Genomic DNA, 21,389 nt, shown 5'->3' with positions numbered 1-21,389 from the left:
GAGGTCCACATTAGTGCAACAATTTTACATTACAATATTTCCTTTTTTGTTGTTTTAGTTTAAGATTTTCAAACCCAAACAATCAGAACAGAAAACAACAGAACGCAGGAAGACTGCCTTACTCAAGTTCCTCTATTCCATTTTATAAAATGTCAAACAATCGTGAACCCTGATTACAGTGGTGACCCTATAATTCTCTGTAAATGTCACTCACATAGAAGAACCTCAGCTGACTGAGTCCCTCACATATATTATAGCAATAACCCACGCCTGGGTGTGGGTAATGCTGGATTTACCCACGATTGGTGTGGTTTGGTCACGAGGGCGAAGCCCGAGTGGCCAAACAAAGCCAACCGTGGGTAAATCCAGCATTACTCACACCCAGGCGTGTTATTATTATTAATGACATTATTTAAGAAAAAAAAATAATTACTTTTCTTAAATAATGGCATTGTGTAATGCCTCCTTGCTGCCCTTCTGCAGCTGTCTGGTATTCTGCGGCAGTTCTGATGTACAGCGCATGCGTATGCATACGCAGTACATCAGAGCTGTGGGCAAAAGCAACGGAGAAACCAAGATCTCCGTTGCTTTTTACAAACTGTCTCTCTATGTTAAACTCGTTTAACATAGCAAGACAGTGTGAAGCAACGGAGCTCTTGCGTTCTCCGTTGCTGTAAAAAAAAGAGTTATAGTAATGGAAAAAGTCTGGGCGACCGGACCTTTTTCCATTACTATAACTCTGATTTACTACGTGCACGCTGACCAATCAGCGTGCACGTTTTTGAATATTAATGGGGGGGTCGTTGTATAATATGCATTATTAGTTTCCTGCTATTCAAATAACTGTATTTAAAATGCGATCCTGTGTTTACCACCTTTCTACTTACTATTAATCAAAAACTACAAAAACTTCAAAAGCAACTCTGTTTTAATTACTCAAATGCTTTCCTATCACTATCAATATCATTCCATGAAGAAAAAATCACGGTCACCTGAGGATGGCTTTGAGGCAGTAATCTGGAAATGTTTAGACATCTGACTAATACTGCTGTTTCTATGCAAGCACTAGTCTGTCACAACACAGCTGCACTACAAATCAACATTTCAGCTCAAACAATAATGCAAACAAAACGTGTCTAGTCAGTTTTTACTTTTCCTCCATTTAGCCGTCTTCTTTTCTTTCTGTTCTACATCCTGATATGTACAGCTGGTAATAGTCTCAAAGCATTTCAGCAGACTATCAAAAACAGTCAATTGCAAGCTAATTCACTGTAACAAACTCATCTCATTTTGGCAAACAGGATTTTGTTTTTCTTAAAATGGGAAACATTTTCAATAAAAGAATGAATACAGGATACAAATAATGCCAATATCTTTAACAAACAGTTAGTTAAAAATGACTCCAAACAAGCTTTCTGTGCAATTATTTGCGTTTACTTTTCCCTCACTCTGCAAAGCTATCATCTGACAAAAATGAGTAAGTTTAAAAAGCAAAAGGGGCTTTCTGGACATGAAATAATTAGGGTCACCTGAGAATAGAAAACAGGAAGAACATATCATCATCCTGGCAGAAAGACTTCTTTAAGCAATAAGAATTGGTGAACTTCAGCACAGAAAGCAATCATCTGTTGTTTAAAGTCATTTGATTTTAAGCCACAGTTATGACATTTAAGACTCAGTGGAAGCACTCAACTATTACTGTTTTAGAATTATGTACTCCACTACCATGACGCAAGTACAAAATCTAGAACTAAAAGACAGGCACAAGAGCTGAAGTCTTTTATTAGTTTTCCAGACACTTGTTTATCTTACTTAGGGTTGGGTGTGGGGTGGGGGGGGTCACAGCCTATCTCAGCAACAAACTGAGAAAGGGGCAAGAGCCGACCTTAAAAATTTACCTAATGCAGGCAGTCTTCTTTGTCAACTACTTCTACGTAAGTCATGGGATTCAGAAAGCTAACCTTACTGTTAAGAGTCAAATTACAATCCAAATGGTATAAGCAATCAATAAAACAAGTTCCCAAACTGGGTGCTTACTGTTCTTTGGAAGACACTGAGGAAAAAAATAAAAACAGTGAGAGTTGTTTCTCTAACCTATGCAAGTAACTCCTGACTTTAACGTTGATTAATCTTCTCTATGGACACATCAGATGTAGGTCTGGGGGTATGTGCTGTATCAGCAGGAAGCTAGGACATGTTTAAATAAAGTCTGGAGAGGAACACCACAGAATGCATAAACACAAACTAAGATCAGTCATAAAGGAAACCTTTACACACCCACCTACACAGGGCTCAAACTAGCTGGTAGAAAAAACACTGGCCTATCCTCATTTGTATATAGCTTCTGTGATTCAGCTACACATTTTTTTCAATTTGAAATTTTTGTCATTGCATGCAGAAGTGGGGTTTTAAGCTAGCCCAAATTTTAGGAAAAATACATGTAAAAGTATGACTTAAAAATACTGTTGCAGACATTAGCTGGGTGGATCCAGAACATGGAACAGGCTACAGATGAACTCTCCATTTTTCCTACAACAGTGAAGAATGCAGTAGACCCATTTAATAACTTGAACATTAAAATGCAGATCTCATTAAAAAAGTGAGAGAGATTCCACAGGAATTGTAATCCATTCTACCATAACAGTAAAGGCTATCAAAACTATTTTACACAGCGCAGATATCTGCCTAGAAACTGAGGGGTAAACTAATGACACCTACTCATCATGATACCTATTAATTATGACTTTTTAACCTTATTCATTGGTTTACTCTAGAAAGAAGAAAAACAATTCCACCACATAATACATTCCCGCAAAACAAACTGTTACACTGTCAAACATTCTTCAGATTAAAAAAGAATGTGATAAAAGCTGCTTCAGAGGAGAATACATTAGTGAAAAATACATTAAGGACCTTAATGATAATAAGTTTTATATGCCACAAAACACAGCTTTATGACTGAACTTTGATTTCTAAACTGCAAAATGCGTTTTATTCACTGTGGAACTTGAAGATTCTGCCCCACACCAAATGTCTGGTGGCAATGGGGACTTTGTCAACTGCAAAGTTGCAAATGACCCTTAAGAAAAGTTGAAGTCATAAGAAGGGATGAAATACAAACTGCTTTCTAGTGTACAACCACATAAAACAAAATGCTTAGATGTAAACCAGCTGCCTGACTTTAGCATAACTCAAAATGCATGTAAACAAACGGTGAAACCCATAAAAGTATGTTTACGCTCTGCTAACCAAATCAGACTTTTGGACAGCAAGTAGAATGCAGAATTGCTAAGAGTCCTAAACCACGTAGGTCAATCAGCCTTGTTGACTTCTTCATGTCTGCACATTCACCAATACCACTTATCATGTACATCAGAAATTATAAGTGTAGTACATTCAATTACGGTAATAAAGGAAACAGATTTAAAAAAAATTCCTACAATCCCAAATTTTCATTTCTGAAAAGAAATGACCAAAATCTATGCCACCTCTCTCTATTCCAGTAAATAGCACTTGCAAACGTGCTACAAAGTTTAATATAGGCAAGGGTGTGGTCAACTACATAAAATAATCTCTTTTTTTATATTCCATGGACATGTTCATAAAAAATTTAAAACTGTTCTACTGGATAACCTACTGGTGGGGCAGACAGAGCATACCTTTTAACATATTTAAAAACATTAGAATACAGACTTTAGACAACCAAGAAAAATTATCAAAGATGATGCTAAAATATTCACATAAATATTTACAATAGCATTTTTAAAATAAGTATTTCTGCATTACTGAACTGCACATAGTAAAAAAAGAAAACAAAAACGGATAACAAATTCTACATAATGCTTACAGTTTCAGTTTTGCTGCTAGAACTAAAATGCAAACCACCAATTTTGCATGATTTACATCAAACTGCTGCCAACTCCCATGGAGAATCTGCAGAGGGAACTAAACAATGCTTAAAGAAAACATGAAACAGAAAACAGCTTTTTTATTTTTACAAATAACTTTGGTGATAAAAGCAGATCCTCAACAGCTGGCCGATTTCACGTCACCCGCAGCACAGTAACGTGAAAGAAAAATGCTAAAATCATAAAATTGATTTTTGCTCATGAATTAAAAACAAAAGCCCTATGGAGTTTCCTGATGTCAAAAATGATGATTAACATAAAAGGGCTTTCAACAGAAAAATAAAATAAAAGGAGTTCAAAGCTGCATGTGAGGAAACAGAAAAGGATACACTGCGAAATGCTGAGGCATCATTGCACAAGGGGTAAAGTTGGCACGCATGCACGTCTTACACAACTACTGTACAGAATTTACCAAAGGGAAAACGGCACATACTGACTACAGGAACAACATGAGGGTCATGCAGGAGAACCAACCACATAAAAAGCACATGTCACAGGGGCAAGACAGTGACTGTGGCACCAGGGTCTATTTAGGGCAGTCATATTATATTACTAAGTTCTCTTTTTTATTAAAAAATATCCTGAAAGACAAAAAGAAAAGGCCCATGTGTAACAGTCTTTAAGAAAAAAAGGCTGCTGTTATTGTAGTTCATTGAAGTGCCCTGTTCCAGCTTATTACAAAAAATAATAATAATAACAATAATAAAAATAAAATAAAAACAGAAGAAGTTGGATGTGAAGTTTCTTCCTGTCCCTCCTGCACTGAATTCCTCTGTCTTCGCCAGCACTCTTACCAGAACTTGCTTTTTTGATGTTTAACATTGTGTAACAAAACATATTTTGTTAAACCATTCAGTTGAAGGTTTCTACCAATATCTTGTATGTCTCCCCTTTTCCACAGTGTCAGAACTCACTCAGTTCTGCATAGTGAAACTCTTTTGAAGCAACAATGAATAGAATTTGCAGCTCTGAAAAAAGGAGTAAATTGTGCTGTCCTTTTTCAAATACAATGTCCTAATGCACTGTTGAAGGCTGCAGCCTGGACATCAACAAGGCTGTCTGTTACAAAATAAATTCTTGAGTTAGAAATACCTCCCTTTCATGAGTTTTCCAGTTTTGCTTATGTGTCTGTACATTTCAATAAACATTTGTGCTTTGTTTCCCCTCGTATTTTTCAGTATAGCCAACAGAATCCCTGTTCGTGTCACAAGTCAGAAGCAGATCATAAGAGCCAGAGTTTCAGGAATGGAAGACCACCAGCTGGGAAGATTCTGCAACAAGCTTGGGGCAGTTGTCATGACTTGTGTATTTCTAAAACAGTTCACTCTCGACAGATCATAAAACTCTTGCTGTAAAATTAAAATGAATGTGGACTCAGCAGCTGCAATAACTGTTATATTAAAAGACTGCAAGTTAATTACAGTGCAGAGGACTTAATGGGATTAATGTGAATTCCAATGGAAAATGTCTAATTTAAAAAAAAAAAAAAAAAAACACACACCATTCTGAGAGGAAGAAAGCAGGGAGTGCACCGTTTTTATTCAGTCACAAGTACTTGTGGGAAGGATGTACAGGATTCCAGGCTATACCAGTGTCTCACTTAAAAAAAACACACGGTGAGCAGTAGAAGTGAGGAGGTTCAGTTGTTTTCGAAAAGGGACAGAAGGTCGTCATTGCAATTGGGTGGCAACTCAGGGGGATCTAAGTAGTTAAGCAAGTCGTCTGGATTTGCAAGTTCTGGAAGAAGCTGCAAATTGAAAGGGGAAAAACATTACTGTTACAACAACGCATACATCTACAAATAAGCAAATGTTAACATCTTTCAGTGTTGTTTTTTTTTTTTTTACTACACAAGATTTTGCTAAACTGAAAAAAACACATTTCTTTTATTTGAACAGTGCAAAACACTAACTTTAAATCAAGACACTTGGTAATAGCTGAAGTGTGAATCTGCAGAAAACAGAGTCGACTGCTTAACATGGAGGGGTGAAACAGAAGATCCAACGGTGTAAAACACAAAGGCAGAAAACTGCTGCACTGTTATAAGCAGCAGGATACTTTGTTTCTATTTACCGATCTGCTCAATGATGCATCTCACATGTACCTGTACCAAGTTTTAAATAAGAACAGACTAATCAGAAGGCAGTTGTAGCTAACTTTCTCTGCTTTTATACTTTATTCAGCATTATAATCTTACTAAATTGTGCCACCATGGCCAGGATGGCAGGATCTTCCAGGTCATGTACAATGTAAAAATGAAATCAAAACTACACAGCAATGTTTAAAAAAAAAAAAAGTTGTTTTTATGACTGCCCAGTGAGTCGTCTCAAGAATGTAAGTCTAAAAAGAAAAAGTGGAAAAATGAAATGCTTCCACAATGGGTGTTTTGCATTTAGACTATAACCAAATAATTAGTTACATACTCCAGAATTTAACTTCCTCAGTCTCTCAATGTCACATGTCTAAGTAAAGTACAGTTTTGTACCTACCATAAATGTAGATGTTCGAGTGTAGACACTGCTGCAGTCATTACACTTGGGTTATCCTGCCGTCAGGCGGTCCCGCAGTCGGCCAGAGTTCCAAAGTCTTGGTCCGGTGTGAGTTGCTGTCGCCTCCTCCCTGACGTCAGTGCGACAGGGGTATATAAGATGCAGCAGACGCCATTTTCTTCAGTTTTTCTTGCTCCAGATGCCAGGTGCCTCTAAATATGTAGGCAATTCCAATTGCTAATAAAACATACATAAGAAAAGCAAAAAACAACTTACAGCTACCAGCAAATACTCCCCATAGGTAGCAAGAGTAGAAGACATAGGTACGTACCAGCCAGTAAGACGGGAGGGTGGGAGGGTAACCAGGACTGCAGCAGTGTCTACACTCGAACATCTACATTTATGGTAGGTACAAAACTGTACTATGTTCATCGTGTTACACTGCTGCAGTCATTACACTTGGGTAGAATCTCAAAGCTGAGGAAGGGTGGCTGGTCCTATAAGGCATTTGGGTTGGCTATAAGGCACTGCAGTGGCGAAGTCATCTCTGGATTTAGAGTATAGAGGCAGATGTTAATGCTTGGTGAAGGTGTGTACAGAACTCCAAGTTGCTGCTTCCAAAATATCCTTGGTAGGTACTCCTCTGAGGTAGGCAGTTGAAGTGGCTGTTGCCCTGGTGGAGTGAGATCTAATGCTGCTAGGTACAGGTTTTCCATGGTATGTGTAGCAGAAAAGTACAGTTTTGTACCTACCATAAATGTAGATGTCCGAACAGGAATGCATCTGCAGTCCTTACAAATGGGTTGTCCTGTCGTCAGGCAGCCCTTCGGTCGGCCGGATTCCAAAGTCTGGGTCTGGCCTCGGCTGGTGTCACACTTCACCCGACGTCATAGCTGCAGTTCTTCGGGTATAAAGGCATCAGCCGACGCCATTTTCCTCAGTGTTTCTTGCCCCAGATGCCAGTTGCCCTCTTGGATAGCTAAATTTTGGATAAATGCCAATGTTTCCAAATAGTAGAAGGCAAACACAAAAAATAAGCAAGTATGTACATATATACAAACAAATACACCATAAGAGATCCCCCCCAGCTAGCTATTTGATGGGCAAATACCCTAGGAATACCAGAGGGGAAGGAGGGTGGATAATCCTGACTGCAGATGCATTCCTGTTCGGACATCTACATTTATGGTAGGTACAAAACTGTACTATGTCCTTCAAGGATGCATCTGCAGTCCTTACAAATGGGTAGAATACCATAGCCAAACTAGGGGAGGAGGAAGAAGAAATTATGGTGTAGTTAGGATCCCTTGCAAAACAGCAGTGGCAAACCCTGCTCGGGATCTAGAGTATAAAGGTAAGTTATAATGCTTGGCAAATGTATGCACGGAGGTCCAAGTAGCAGCCTCTATAATGTCCTTGGTAGCCACTCCTCGTAAGAAAGCTGTGGTAGTGGCTGTAGCCCTTGTAGAATGAGGCCTTATGTTCTGTGGAGTTTGCTTTCCATGGTAGGAGTAACAGAATCTGATGCAATTTCCTATCCACTTGGAGATTGTCTGTTTTGAAATTGCTTTTCCTTCCCTTCCTGTTGCATATGCTACCAGAAGCTGGTCAGTTTTTCTATTGCCCTTGGTTCTGTCCAGGTAGTAGCGCAACTGTCTATGTACATCCAAAGTATGCAGCAGTCTTTCCCCTGTTCTGTGGATTGGGGAAGAAGGTAGGTAGGTGGATAGCCTGGTTTAAAGACACTCTGGATACCACCTTAGGCATAAATGTAGGATTTGTTCTCATGGACACTCTATCTTGATGGAAGATTAGGAAGGGTTGTACTGCCATTAAAGCCTGTAGCTCAGAAACCCTTCTTGCTGAGGTAATTGCCAGCAGAAAAGCAGTTTTCCAGGATAGGTGTTGAAGATCTGCTGTTGCTGCTGGTTCGAAAGGGGGGAGTGTCAATTTTTCTAGCACAAAGTTCAAGTCCCATGCTGGTAATGGTGGTTTCCTAGGAGGTTTTACATTTTTAATTACTCTCAGAAACTGCCTGAGTAGAGGATGCGAGAAGACAGGGGATCGAAGCTGTATTCTGCAGAAATAGCTGATGCATGTATCTTGATGGAGGAATAGGACAGGCCTGTATGGAAAAGCTCTGCCAAATACTCCAGGATGTTGGCAATGTCTACCTTTGATACATCTTTTCCCCTTTCAGTACTCCAAATGAGAAACCTTTTCCATTTTCCTGCATAGTTCCTTCTTGTTGAGGGTCTGCGGGCCTCAAGGATAATGTCTTTAACCCTTTGTGATAAATCTGGGTTAGTTGCTCTTATGTAATGTTCCAGGCAGTCAGCTGCAGAGTTTTCAGGTTTGGATGCAGGGTGTTGTGGCCGCTCTGAGTTAACAGCAAAGGAATCAGGGGTAGTGTCCACAATTTCCCCCGAGACATGCTCCTCAGTAATGGGTACCAATGTTGTCTTGGCCAGTCTGGAGCTATCAGAATGATCCTTGGATGTTCCTCTTTGATTTTCAATAGCACCTTGTGCATCAAAGGAAGAGGTGGGAATGCATATGCTGTCAGGCCTTTCCAAATGAAGGATAGAGAGTCCACCTTCCAAGCAAGTGGGTGGTACGTCCTTGTGCAGAATTTCTTGAGCTGGTGATTGAGTGGGGATGCGAATAGGTCTATTTGTGGCAGTCCCCATTTCCTTGTGATGGCCTTGAAGATGTCCGGGTGTAGCATCCATTCGTGAGCATCCGAGGTAGTTCTGCTTAATATGTCTGCTAGGATGTTTTCTTTTCCCGGTACAAAAATTGCTTGTAACTGAATGTTGTAGCTCAGAGCCATATTCCATAGGTCCAGTGCCATCCGGCATAGAGGGTATGAATGAGTGCCTCCCTGTTTGTTGATGTACCACATGACTGTGGTGTTGTCTGTCCTTATCATCAACTGCCCTTCTTGGAGGAATGGTCTGAAATTCTGGATTGCTAGTTTTCTGCCAGCATTTCCTTTTGATTTATGTGCAGGTGCAGCTGATCTGGAGTCCATAAGCCTTGTATGCACTTGTCCAGCATGTGGGCCCCAACCGAGGTCTGAGGCGTCCGTTGTGATGGTTTGGCTTGGTTGAATGCTGTGGAAGGGCAAACCTGGGTTTGACTGGCATGCCTGAGCCCACCATAGGAACTCTTGTTTCAGGCATGGGATTAGTGGTATTTCGGTTTCTAGGCTGTGCCTGTGTTGAGACCATAAATTCTTCAGGTACCACTGTAGCTTTCTCATATGCAGTCTGGCATGAGGGACCAGGATTATGCAGGATGCCATGAAGCCCAAGGCCTGCAGTACTTTCCTTGCTGTTAGTTTGTTCTGCTTTGTTAATGCCAAGAAGTAGAGAGGAAGTTGTTCTTGTTTTTCTGCAGTTAGGAATGCCATCTGTTTTACTGTGTCCAATTCTGCACCTAAGAAGGTTATTCTTTGGGATGGTATCAGTCTTGATATTTTTATATTGACTGTATATCCCAGGGCTTGCAGTAAGCAAATGACTCTTTGTAAGTCTTCTGTTAGCTTGTTTTTGTTGTCCGCTTGTATCAGGCAGTCGTCCAGGTATGGATATATTTGGATTCCCTGAATCCTGCAGTGAGCGATTACTGATGCCAGGCATTTCGTGAACACTCTGGGCGCAGTAGATAAGCCAAAGGGCAATGCTGAGAATTGATAATGCTCTGATCCTGCAAGAAATCTGAGGTATCTTCTGCAATTTGGTCGTATGGGGACGTGCAGGTATGCCTCCTTGAGATCTAGAGTCACCAGCCAATACTCCTTGCCCAGCATGGGAAGAAGTTGCTGTAGGGTCAGCATTTTGAATTTTGGAACAATGATGAATGTGTTTAAAGTGGACAGGTCGAGAATAGGCCTCCAATTTTTCTCTTTTCTTGGTACCAGGAATAGTCTGGAGTAAAATCCCTTTCCTTGTTCCATAGATGGTACCCTTTCCACAGCTCTCATCTTTGCTAATTGAGCTATTTGTTTTAGAGCTTCTGTCTTTTGATTTGGTGGTAGGTTTGGCATTCCTCTTTTTCCTGGTAAAGTATGGAAATGAAACCTGTAGCCTTGGTCTATAGTTTGCAAAATCCACTTGTCTCTTGTGATGTAGTGCCAGTTTTTTGAAAATAAGGCTAACTTTCCGCCTAAGGGTGCTGCTATTTGTTCCCTGGTAGGCGGTGCCAGAGCCAAGTCACTGTGATTGTCCTGTTGCAGTGGTAGTAGTTGTGTCTGTGCCTCGCTGGTTGTTACCTTGCCACTGGCGTCCCCTGTAGGCACCTCCTCTGGATTGATTTCTGCCTCTTGAACGCCTATTCCTGCCTCTCTGTGTTTTAGAGGAGTCTGGAAAGGACCAATTTTTGGAAGGCCAGTTCCTGCTAAACCTTGGAGGCTGAACCTGTAAGAAATCTTTCACTGTTTGTACAGATTTTGCCTTCTCTTCCATTTTCTTCAGTACCTGCTGAGCAGGAGAACCAAATAAACTGACCTTATCCATAGGAGCATCTAATAGTTTTGCTTTAACATGATCCGGCAAGACCTGTTCTTTCAACCATGCATGCCTTCTTATAACTGTGCCAGTCATGGCTGATCTAAAGGAAGCCTCCAGTGTATCATAGCCACATTTTAAAGAATGGTTACTAACCTGCTGAATGTTATGCACCATTTCTAGAACATATTTCTTATCTAAAGAATCATCAGAGGACAGTTTCTTAGTTAACTGATCAAGCATAAACTCCTGGTATTGGATCATATGAAACTGACAGTTCAATGCCCTAGCTGAGAGAGTAGCAGAGGTGTATACTTTTTTACCCCATCTCTCTAAGGACCTGGACTCCCTTTCAGAGGGGAGAGGGGTTTTAACTGAGGTCGAAGCTACTGCCTTAGGCCCCTGGGAGATAGTCTCAAGATCTGCAAAAGGAGCCTTGTATAAATGGTGATGTGTGTCCGGGACCCTGTAGAACCTATCGGGCTTAGCAGGGGCTGGAGGCAAAGTATCAGGAGCAGTGCAAGCATCATTAAATGCATCATCTACAACAGGAAGAACTGGAGGTATAGCTAAAGGCCTATGTTGTGGTAAATGCAAAAAGGCCCTAAGCCTTTTCCTTGAATCTGAGAAATCTTGCCCCTGCCATTGGAATTGCTCTCTCATGGCATGTAAGGTTTCCCCAAAGGAAAATTCCTCTGGTGGAGAGGCAGAAGGAATCGATTCCTCAGCATCGGAGTCTTCATAGGTAGAAAAAGGAGCCTCTGGATGGTCTGTATTGTCTGTATCATCAGAAGAATCATCTGAGGACACTGGCTCAGGGGGCTCTGCTCTAGGTCTCTTTTCTGGAGGAGGTTGAGAGGCCCTGTCTGGATGAGGTTGGGATCCCCTTATTAAAGAGATGAGATCCTCTGCCAGAGTGAGCATTTGAGAACTGGAACTGGGCCTGTGAGAGGGGGGCTTAACAGGCACAGACTTAGAAGTTTTGGCTGCTTTAGCCCTGGCAAAGGCCTTTATGGACATGGCTGCAGGCGGCCTAGCAGCACCACGTGCAGGGGTTGGAACATCCAAAGGGATGGTGTCCGATAATTCTTGTGAAACCACAGTAGCAGGTTGAATTTCAGAGGCCGATTCAACCAGGTTAGAAGGGGCCTCGGTAGTAGTCATGGATTCGGCTGAAGATAGAACCATTTGCTCGGTTTCGGCCGAAACCGAGACACTCGCGGTTTGCTTAACCGCGGTTTCGGCCGAAACCGCTGACCGAGAGTGTCGGTCCTTTTCTTTGCGTTTCTTAACAACTTGTGAAGTCGGAGGATCCGGCGGCATTATGTACGCAAAATCTGAGCGAAAAACTGTTCAGCAAACTCCGACCGGCGTCTAAGCGTCCGTCGGTTGAAAGAAGCACAGGCTAAACAAGCTGCTACGTCGTGGTCTGGGCCTAAACAAGGTAAGCAGTAAGAGTGTAAATCTTTATGAGGTATTTGTTTCCCACAAGTTAAACAGTTATTCACTTTTCTGTCATCGCCTGTGGCAAGAAAGAGTCCCCAACGGGTACTTAGCTTTTAGAAGTCTTGAAGTAGTATTCGGTAGTAGTAATCTCTGGATCTGACCGACCGGCACTTGCGAACAACTTCTGCTTCGGGCGCCACGCGGCAAGAAAGACTGAGGAAAATGGCGTCGGCTGATGCCTTTATACCCGAAGAACTGCAGCTATGACGTCGGGTGAAGTGCGACACCAGCCGAGGCCAGACCCAGACTTTGGAATCCGGCCGACCGAAGGGCTGCCTGACGACAGGACAACCCATTTGTAAGGACTGCAGATGCATCCTTGAAGGACATCGTATACAATTTCCTATGCATGAAATCCCTGTGCTCCTGCAGCATATGCTACCAATAATTGCTCAGATTTTCTGAAAGCTTTGGTTTTGTCCAAGAAGAAGCGTAACAGCTTGTGAATGCCCAAAGAGTGCAGTAGACTCTCTCCTTTATTCTGTGGTTTAGGATAAAATGTTGGCAGGTGAATAGTTTGGTTTAGAGCCATACTGGATACCACCTTTGGCATAAAAGTAGGGTTAGTTAGTAAAGATACCCTGTCCTGGTGGAAAATGAGTAAAGTCCTTTGTCTAGCATCTCAGTTAAGTACTGTAGTATCTGAGGAATGTTTGGGACAAGAGGGTCAAGGCTGTGAGCTTGGGTTCCAAGCACAGAATCTCTTCCATTTATTCGAATAGGCTTTCCTGGTACTAGGCCTTCTGGCCTCCAGAATGACATCCATAACAGCTTTGGAGAGAGGCATTGCTTCCTTGACTAAGGAATCTTCCATGCAGCTAGGTTTAAGGTCTTTAGCTGGCTGTGTAGTATTTGTTTGTTGTGCTGAGTCAGCAGATGTTGGATTTGAGGCAAAATCCAGGGTGGTTCTTGTGCTAAGCTCCTTAAGATTGGGTACCAGTGCTGGCGTGGTCAGTCTGGTGCAATCAGGATCATCTTTGGCTCTTCCTGCCTGGCTTTTATGAGTACCTTTGGCAGGACAGGTAGGGTGGGAAAGCGTATATTTGTAGGTTCTTCCAGCTGAATGAGAGGGCATCCACTTTCCATGCTTGTGGATGGTAACTCCTTGTGCAGAATTTTTGTAGCTGGCAGTTTATTAGGGATGCAAACAGATCTATGCCTGAGCTCCACCATTTCTATGTTATCATTCTGAATATTTGTGGATTCAACTCCCATTCGTGGGGATCCATGATGTTTCTGCTTAAGTCGTCTGCCAGTGTGTTGTTCTCTCCTGGCAGGAATTGCGCTTGCAGATGAACTTGAAGGTTTATAGCTGTGTTCCATAAGGTCATAGCTTGTAGGGGTAGGAGTGAGTGCCCCCTTGCTTGTTTATGTACCACATAACTGTGGTGTTGTCTGTCTTTAGTAGTAGTTGTCCTGGATGCAGGTCCTTGAAAGCTATAATCACATTTTGTACAGCTAGCATCTCTTCTTGATTGATGTGAAGATGTCTTTGTTCTGCGGTCCACCTGCCCTGAATACATTTGCCTGCCATGTGTGCTCCCCAGGCGTAATCCGATGCATCCGTTGTCAGTGTTTGCCTGGCTGTGGGTTGTGTAAAAGGCTGTCCCCTTGTTGAGGTGACAAGCTTGAGCCCACTATTGAAACTCCTGTTGAAGGCAAGGGATTAGTGGTATAACCGTTTCCAAACTTTGACAGTGATGAGACCATACATTCTTTAGGTACCATTGTAGTTTCCTCATATGCAGTCTGGCATATAGAATTAGTAGTATGCAGGATGCCATGTAACCCAAGGCCTGTAGAATTTTTCTTGCAGGGAGCTGGGTCTTTGTTGCCATCAATTGAAAGTATTGAGTCAGTTGTCCTTGTTTGTCTGGCATGAGATAAGCCATCTGGGCCGTTGTGTTCAAGCTGGCACCCAGGAATATAATCTCTTGCGAGGGCACTAGTTTTGATTTCTTTTCGGTTACTGTGTACTCCAGGCAACTTAATACCTTTTTACAAATGCCAGGGCTGGAGGTAAGGAATATGGATTTAAGCTGGATTCAGTATAAACATCATCCACAATATCTAACACTGGAGGAATAGCAAGGGGTCTGTGTTGAGGTAATAAAAGGAAGTCTCTGAGCCTTTTCTTGGATTCTGAGTAATCCTGGCCTTCCCAGTGGAAATGCTCCCTCATGGTATGTAGGGATTCCCCAAAGGAGTAGTCCTCAGGCGGTGAGGCTGATGGAATTGATTCCTCAGCATCAGAATCCTCATAAGGGGGTAAAGAGTATCCCAGGCCTGAGGATGAATCAGAAGAGATGGACACCTGGTCGGGTGAGTCGTAGTCTGCATCCTGTCTAGGCCTTTTATCAGGAGGGGGATGGGACCCCCTGATCAGAGTAATTAGGTCTTCGGCCATTTTGAGCATTTGTTTCTTAGGCATGGAGGGCCTGTCCCAGAGAATGCTGTAATTGTTTCTTTGACTGTAAAGGAGGCTTAGACTTAGCTGAGGGTTTAATGCTTAACTGTGTAGGTCTGAAGTTACCCTCTGTAGCTGTGGGTTGCTCAGCTGCTCCGGATCCCTCTGAAAGCTTAGTCTCGGGTAGGCTGAAGAGCTTGTGTGTCCGAAGGCCCAGCCACCTCCACGTGGGAGTCAGAGGCGGCTTGTGGTTCTACAGAAGCGGTCGTCAGGGGCTGCGAAGGCGCCTTGCTGAAAACCGGAGAACCGGTGACTGGCCTAGAAGAGGCTTCATCGTCAGTTTTGGGCCTCGGATGCCTATCCTTGTCCTTGCGCTTTTTGTGTATTCCGGTCGTCGGAAGTTCCAACGGCATGTTATAATTGAATTTTCTACCAAAATAATGTCGGGCAAAATCAAACCAATGTTTAATAGTGCGCTTGTTAAACTTAGCACAAAACCGACAACCTGTAACGTTGTGGTCAGGGCCTAAGCATGGGATACAATAGGAATGGAAATCCTTATGAGGTATTTGCTTCCCACAAGAAATACAGTTATTAACTTTTACTGACATCGGTCTGAGGCAAGAAAAAGTTTCCCCAATGGGGTACTTAGCTTTGTAGAAGACTTTGGTTCTGGATTCGGAATGAAAATCTCAGGAGATGGCCGACCGGCACTTGCGAACTGCTTTTGCTTCGGGCACCGCGCGGCAAGAAAGACTGAAGAAAATGGCATCGGTTGCATCTTATATACCTCTGTCGCACTGACGTCAGGGAGGAGGCAACAGCAACTGACGTCAGACCAAGACTTTGGAACTCTGGCCGACTGCGGGACCGCCTGACGGCAGGATAACCCAAGTGTAATGACTGCAGCAGTGTAACACGATGAACATCTTACCTAAGTAAACACCACACCTTGGTCACCAATGAAAAGTGGTTCTGGTGCCTACTGTGTTTACATGGTTATTAAACAAACAAAATGTTTGAAAGGCTTAGCATTTAAAAGTCTACAACACAATTCCAAGAACAAATCCAGCAGTTTAGAAAAAAGTGAACAATTAGGCGATAATCAATTGTTGGGGCTTTGAAAAATCTACCCAAAATAGTAAAGCTTAAATTATCTTAACAGAAGCAAAACTTATAAAATTCTGTTTAACTCAAGCCCTCAACACTGATAACTTCTGTTATATATTGGTCCATTTTTTTACTAAATTTGTGGTGTTATTGTACATATTTTGAAGAATATTTGTATAAAAATAGGCAGTACATTACATTTTCTGGAGGGCTGGATGAAATGATAAGCTTATGGAATCTGCCACAGTAAATGCCATAACAGTTACCTCCCCTTCATTACTACACTCCTCTACTCTTTTTCTGGATTCATGTCATGTTGCTGAAGGCAGTTACAGCAAAAAAAAAAAAGTTCACCAAAACTACCTTCACTGAACATCTTCAGAATAGTTTTTTTTGGGGGGGTACCCTTAGGCCATTTGCCAGACAGAAGTCTTAATTTGTATAGGTTCATACTAGGCTATCTGCCCTAGGGCATTTATAAGCCTAGCCAGAGTGTGTTTTGCTTTCGCCACCCATTTTAAATGAATTTTGCTATGCCCTTTTTCGAGGTTAGTATACTGTGCCTCTGTCTAACAGTGACACAGAAGTGATACCCGGGGTAAACCTACGATCTCCCATCCACTCATCAAGATTCCTCTTGAAGAGAGTCAATGAGGGACTCTGCCTAACCTGGACTGGGATTTTATTCCAGAGTGAAGGGAGCCTCTGGGTTATGAATCTGTCCCTCCAGCATGTCCTATTTATTTCAGTGCTGAGGTTCAAGTCTCTCGAGCGTAGCTCGATGGGATTTGGATTTTCTGAGGTGCAGCATGTCCATTAATTCCGGGTTGGACATGGCTTTATACGTCAGGCACAGATCGCCTCTGAGCAGGCGGTATGCCACTGAGTAGAGCTGGAGTTTCTTTAACCAGGCATCATATGGCATCTGTTTGAGCCCTTTGATCCTCTTGGTGAGGTACTTTTGGGGTCTTTCCAGTTGCTGCAGGTGTCTGGTAAGGTACATCCCAAAAGGGGAATTGTACTCAATTATGGGCCTGATGAGGGATGAGTAAAGAGGCACGATGACCTCCCCTGATCTAGATGTGAATCCCTTCATGATTAGATGGGCTATATAAAATGTTTTTCTAACCACTTTGGCCACGTGGTTTTCAAATGAGAGACTGCTATCAACTTGGGTCCCCAGGTCCCTAATTACGTCTTCCGTACTTAATGGATTACCACCTATGTGGTAATTTGTGGGCACTTTGTTTTTGCCAAAGGGGATGACTATACACTTTTTGGCGTTTAGCTTGAGGCCATGGCTCTGGCACCAGTTGTCTGTTTCTATGAGGCCCTTTTGTAGGATGCTTGTGTCGGCTGGAAAGTCGATTATGGCGCCTAGTTTGCAGTCATCTGCGAACTTGGTCAGCCACAGTCCTTCCGTGTTGGCCTGTACCTCCGAGAAATATATACCGAACAAGAGAGGTCCCAGGACTGAGCCTTGTGGGACGCCACTTGTAACTGGTTTGGAGTTTGACATGGCTCCAGCAATTCTAACCATGTGGGTTCTGTCCTTGAGCCAGTTTGCAACCTATCTAGTGACATAGGGGTTTATATTTAAGCTGGTGAGCTTATCTATAATGCCTGAGTGGGGTATTGTATCGAAGGCTTTTGCGAGGTCCAGGTAGGCTGTGTGGACCACCTTCCCCTCGTCAATGGCCTTGGTGACTGTTTCAAAGAAATCGACCAGGTTTAAGAGGCAGGATCTGCCCTTAACAAAGCCAAATTGGGTAGGATCCAGTGTCTGTAGGTCCCCAATATCTTTATTTATGAGGTCCATGATGATCCTTTCCATAGCTGTGCAGACCAAGCTAGTCAGGCTTATGGGGTGAAAGTTTCCAGGATCCGTTGAGGCACCACCTTTGTGGAGAGGGACCACTGTTGCTCTACGCCACTCTTTGGGTACATATCCTGTAGTAAGTCTGAGATTGAACAGTAGTTTTATGTTTGAGTTTAGCTCTTCTTGGAATTCATGTAGGACGCAGCCCGGGACACCGTCTGTTCCCATTGATGCTGTGTTTTTTGCTTTGGAGAGGGCGGCTCTTACCTGAGCTTCTGAGATGTCAGGGGGGGCAGCACTCTGCTGGGACAGATATTTGCCCTTTTGGTGGGGGGGGGTGGGGGTTTGCGCTGAACCTGTCAGCTAGGATGTTGGCAATGTCTGTGGGTTTGGTGTACTTTTTTGTCATTTTGGACTAATTCTGAGCATATCTGGGAATTCCCACCCAGGTTCCTAACATAACTAAAGAAAGCCTTGTGATTATCCTTAGTGTCCTGTGCAATTTTTCTCTCGAAGCTGGCCTTAGATGATTTTATGAGTGCCCGTAGTTTTTTTGCTAATACTGATCAGAGATGCCTTCCCTTTTGGGATTTTGCTCTATCATGTAGTAGCTTCCTCCTTCTATTGTATAGTTTGTTTATGGCTGGGGTCCACCAGACAGGACACCTGCCTTTGGAGGATTGGGTCTTGGTTTTATTTGGGATTGCATGATCCATGCATTCCTGAAGGTGTTCATAGAATGCGTTTATAAAGGATCCTGTGGTCTGGGCCGTATTTTCCACAGGCCCGGGGGCTTTGAAGGATTCCACCTCAGTTTTGAGGAGTGTGAAATTTGCTTTAGAGAAGTTTTTCACTGTGGTTTTCTGGGCAGGGGGTGGGGTCGGGATGTGAATATCCAGTGAGATTAGTTTATGGTCTGATCTTACCAGTGAGGGATACACTTCTGGTCTGGAGCATAGAGCCCCCATGTTGGTGATGATCAGGTCCAGTATGTTTTCCCCTCTTGTGGGAGTGGTAACAAGTTGTTCCATAGCATTTGAGTTTAGAAATTCTAGAAACCTTTGGGCTAGGGTGTTGGAGCTAGAGTAATGCTCCCAGTCTATGTTTGGGTAGTTGAAGTCGCCCAATATAATGGTGTTTGGAGAGACCTTCATATTTTCCAGTGTTCTCAGGAAGGCCGAGTGGGGTTCCTGGGTTTGGGAGGGTGGTCTGTAGCAGGCTATAAACTGGAAGGCAGTTTTACCCACTGTTAGTTGCACATAGATAGTCTCTGATGCTTCGTGCTGTGCCACCAACCTGGAGGTGTGGGTATCTTTGATGAATATTGATACCCCCCCCCTCCTTTTGTGGTTCGGTCCAAGTTTTGGGGCCGAAAAGCATGGTATGAGGTATAACCTGGTAGTGCTGGGGTGCTCTCGGGAGTGTTTAACCAGGTTTCTGTTACTGCACAGATATTGATGTTCTCCATGCTAAGGAGAGTTTTGAGTGCGTGCATCTTGAAGTTTAGACTTCTGGCGTTGAGTTTCTTATCCCTTGTGATACCTATGGAGGTGGGTTTGTCTTTTAAGCCTTGCCTAAAAAAAGGAATTATGGGGGTGACAAGAGCCTTTGCCAATATCCGAAAGCCCAGGTGTGACAGGTGCAAGCCGTCCCTAGCGAAGCATCGTGGCTTGTCGAGCATGTCATCCCAGGCTGACAGGCATTGGATCCCCTTTGAATGACACCAATACTTAAGCCAATTGTTGAAATTGATCATCTTGTCTTCATATTGTGGCATCATTCTTGATGAGGGTAAGATGCTACTCAAGGTCAGGGTCATACCAGCCTGGGTTACATGCTCAGAGAGCTCCTCTATGTCTCTTTTCATGTAGTCCAGGGAGGTACGTCTCAGGTCATTCACACCAGCATGGACAATGACCGAGTCATATTTGTACTTGCCTTGGAGTGACCTGAGTGCTTGTGTTATGTGGCGGATCCTAGCGCCCGACAGGCAGCTCACCGTGACCTTCTCCTTGTTCAGCCTGGTGAGCGGGACGTCAGTGTACCTGAGGATAGAGTCACCTATTACAAGTGTATCAGGTGTGTTGTTTAGCCTTAAGGGCTGTGACTGTTTGGCACACTGGCTTTGTGAGCTATGTGTTGCACGTGTTTTGTTTTGGGGTAGCGGTTGCTTGGGTGTCTGCTTTGGACGTCTCTGCTGTATAGTGAATAATAATTTGCAGACTGTTGTTAGTCCCTGTATGCACAAATTAAGTATCTACAGTCCCCGTATGACCTGATCATGCATCCCACATAAATGTTTTAACTAAAAACAGGCAACCAAAACATGGAGTGCAGAGGCACTCACATTTCTTCAGCTGGCATCTACTGATGGAGAGGAAGACGGAGCTTGAAAGCCAAATGTCTATGCACTTAGGTTTGCTGAGGTACACTACTACATGACAGAAAACACACCTTGAAAGGGGAAAATTATACAGATAAAGTTAATAAAGCAACCCCAAAAGACAACAACCAGAACTCCATCTTCAACAGAAGAGCAGCATGCAATGACAACAAGGAAGGGAATCACGAAGAAACTCTCTCTCTCTTTCTCTCTCTCTCTCTCTATATATATATATACACACATATGTGTGTGTGTGTGTGTGTGTGTGTGTGGTACACCTCGCATTTAACATCAGCTTAGACCACTGTTGAAGTGTGCTTGAAATTCTAAATTGTAGCACTAGGACCATGAGTGTTTGAGTGCATCTGTGTATGAGAGTGAGAGAGATATCAATCGGGTTATTATTTTTCACTTGATAAGCAGCTGCTTAGCGAGTGCAAAAAAATAAATAAAACAGAAAACCAGTGTGCATGCGTATACTTCTGTTTATGTTTTCGTCTGCGTGTGAATGAATGTGTGTATGAAAGCAGAAGGGATAGTGTGGGAGAGAGATCGAGAGACAGAGTGACAGCGATCTTGTGTGAGTGAACGCATGTATGAAAGCAGAGGAGAATGAGCATGCAAGAGATTGAGACAGAGTGAGAGCGATGATGTGTGAGTGAATGCATGTATGAAAGCAGAAGAGACTGTGTCTGTTAGAGAGTGAAGAGCGAGAGTGAGCAAGCGATCCCCTGGCAGCAGTTAAGAGGTTTGCACAAACCTCTCAACCTCTTACCGCAAGAAATTTGGACAAAGCTACACATTATGGGGGACAAAGGACCAAAAAAGGGATACCTTTTTAAATATTGCTCTTACAAACTTAGAAAGTAGATAGAACAAGAAATTTTGCAATAGCATGAATTTTCTGCACTGTATTAAGTCTGAAACTCAAATCAATGTCATTATTTTCTGACTACAGCCCTCAATGATTTTCCAGAAAAACCACAATTTTATGAGAAAGACCAAAAATATGAGGCAAAAATCTGTACAGTTAAGAGGTATGGGTTTGCGTACCTCTCCTCTTTGCTCAAGGTATCTGGATAAGCCTAAAATTAACAGGAGACAAAAGCTCAAAATAGGAGCATATTTTAAATGATTTGTGTTCTGAAGTGTGTGTGTGTGTGTGTGTGTGTGTGTGTGTGTGTGTGTGTGTGTGTGTGTGTGTTGGGGATCAACCACTGGCAGCAGCAGTGAAGAGGTTTGCTTACCTGTGGACC

At 42.8% G+C, this 21,389-nt stretch overlaps 1 protein-coding gene across 5 annotated transcripts in view; it reads right to left on the bottom strand.

Moving 5' to 3' along the window:
- Positions 1 to 2,964: 2,964 nt before the first annotated feature.
- Positions 2,965 to 21,389, bottom strand: part of ZMIZ1 (zinc finger MIZ-type containing 1) — a 2,170,450-nt gene continuing 2,152,025 nt past the window's right edge. For 4 of the 5 annotated variants that reach the window (XM_044056883.1, XM_044056886.1, XM_044056882.1 and 1 more), the window contains 2 exons: positions 21,381 to 21,389; positions 2,965 to 5,655 (listed from right to left, as the gene is read on the bottom strand). The exon at positions 21,381 to 21,389 is cut by the window's right edge and continues 27 nt beyond it. In XM_044056883.1, coding sequence (XP_043912818.1) covers positions 5,548 to 5,655; positions 21,381 to 21,389 — 117 coding nt within the window. In that variant the 3' untranslated portion in view covers positions 2,965 to 5,547. The remainder of the gene's footprint in view (positions 5,656 to 21,380) is intronic. The other variant, XM_044056885.1, reaches the window with a different exon arrangement.

The sequence above is a fragment of the Protopterus annectens genome, chromosome 14.part0 (assembly GCF_019279795.1).
Source record: "Protopterus annectens isolate FY-2018-M chromosome 14.part0, PAN1.0, whole genome shotgun sequence".
Lineage (NCBI taxonomy): Eukaryota > Metazoa > Chordata > Ceratodontiformes > Protopteridae > Protopterus > Protopterus annectens.
The sequence above is the reverse complement of the archived record's forward strand: the minus strand, read 5'-3'. Positions and strand labels throughout refer to the sequence as shown.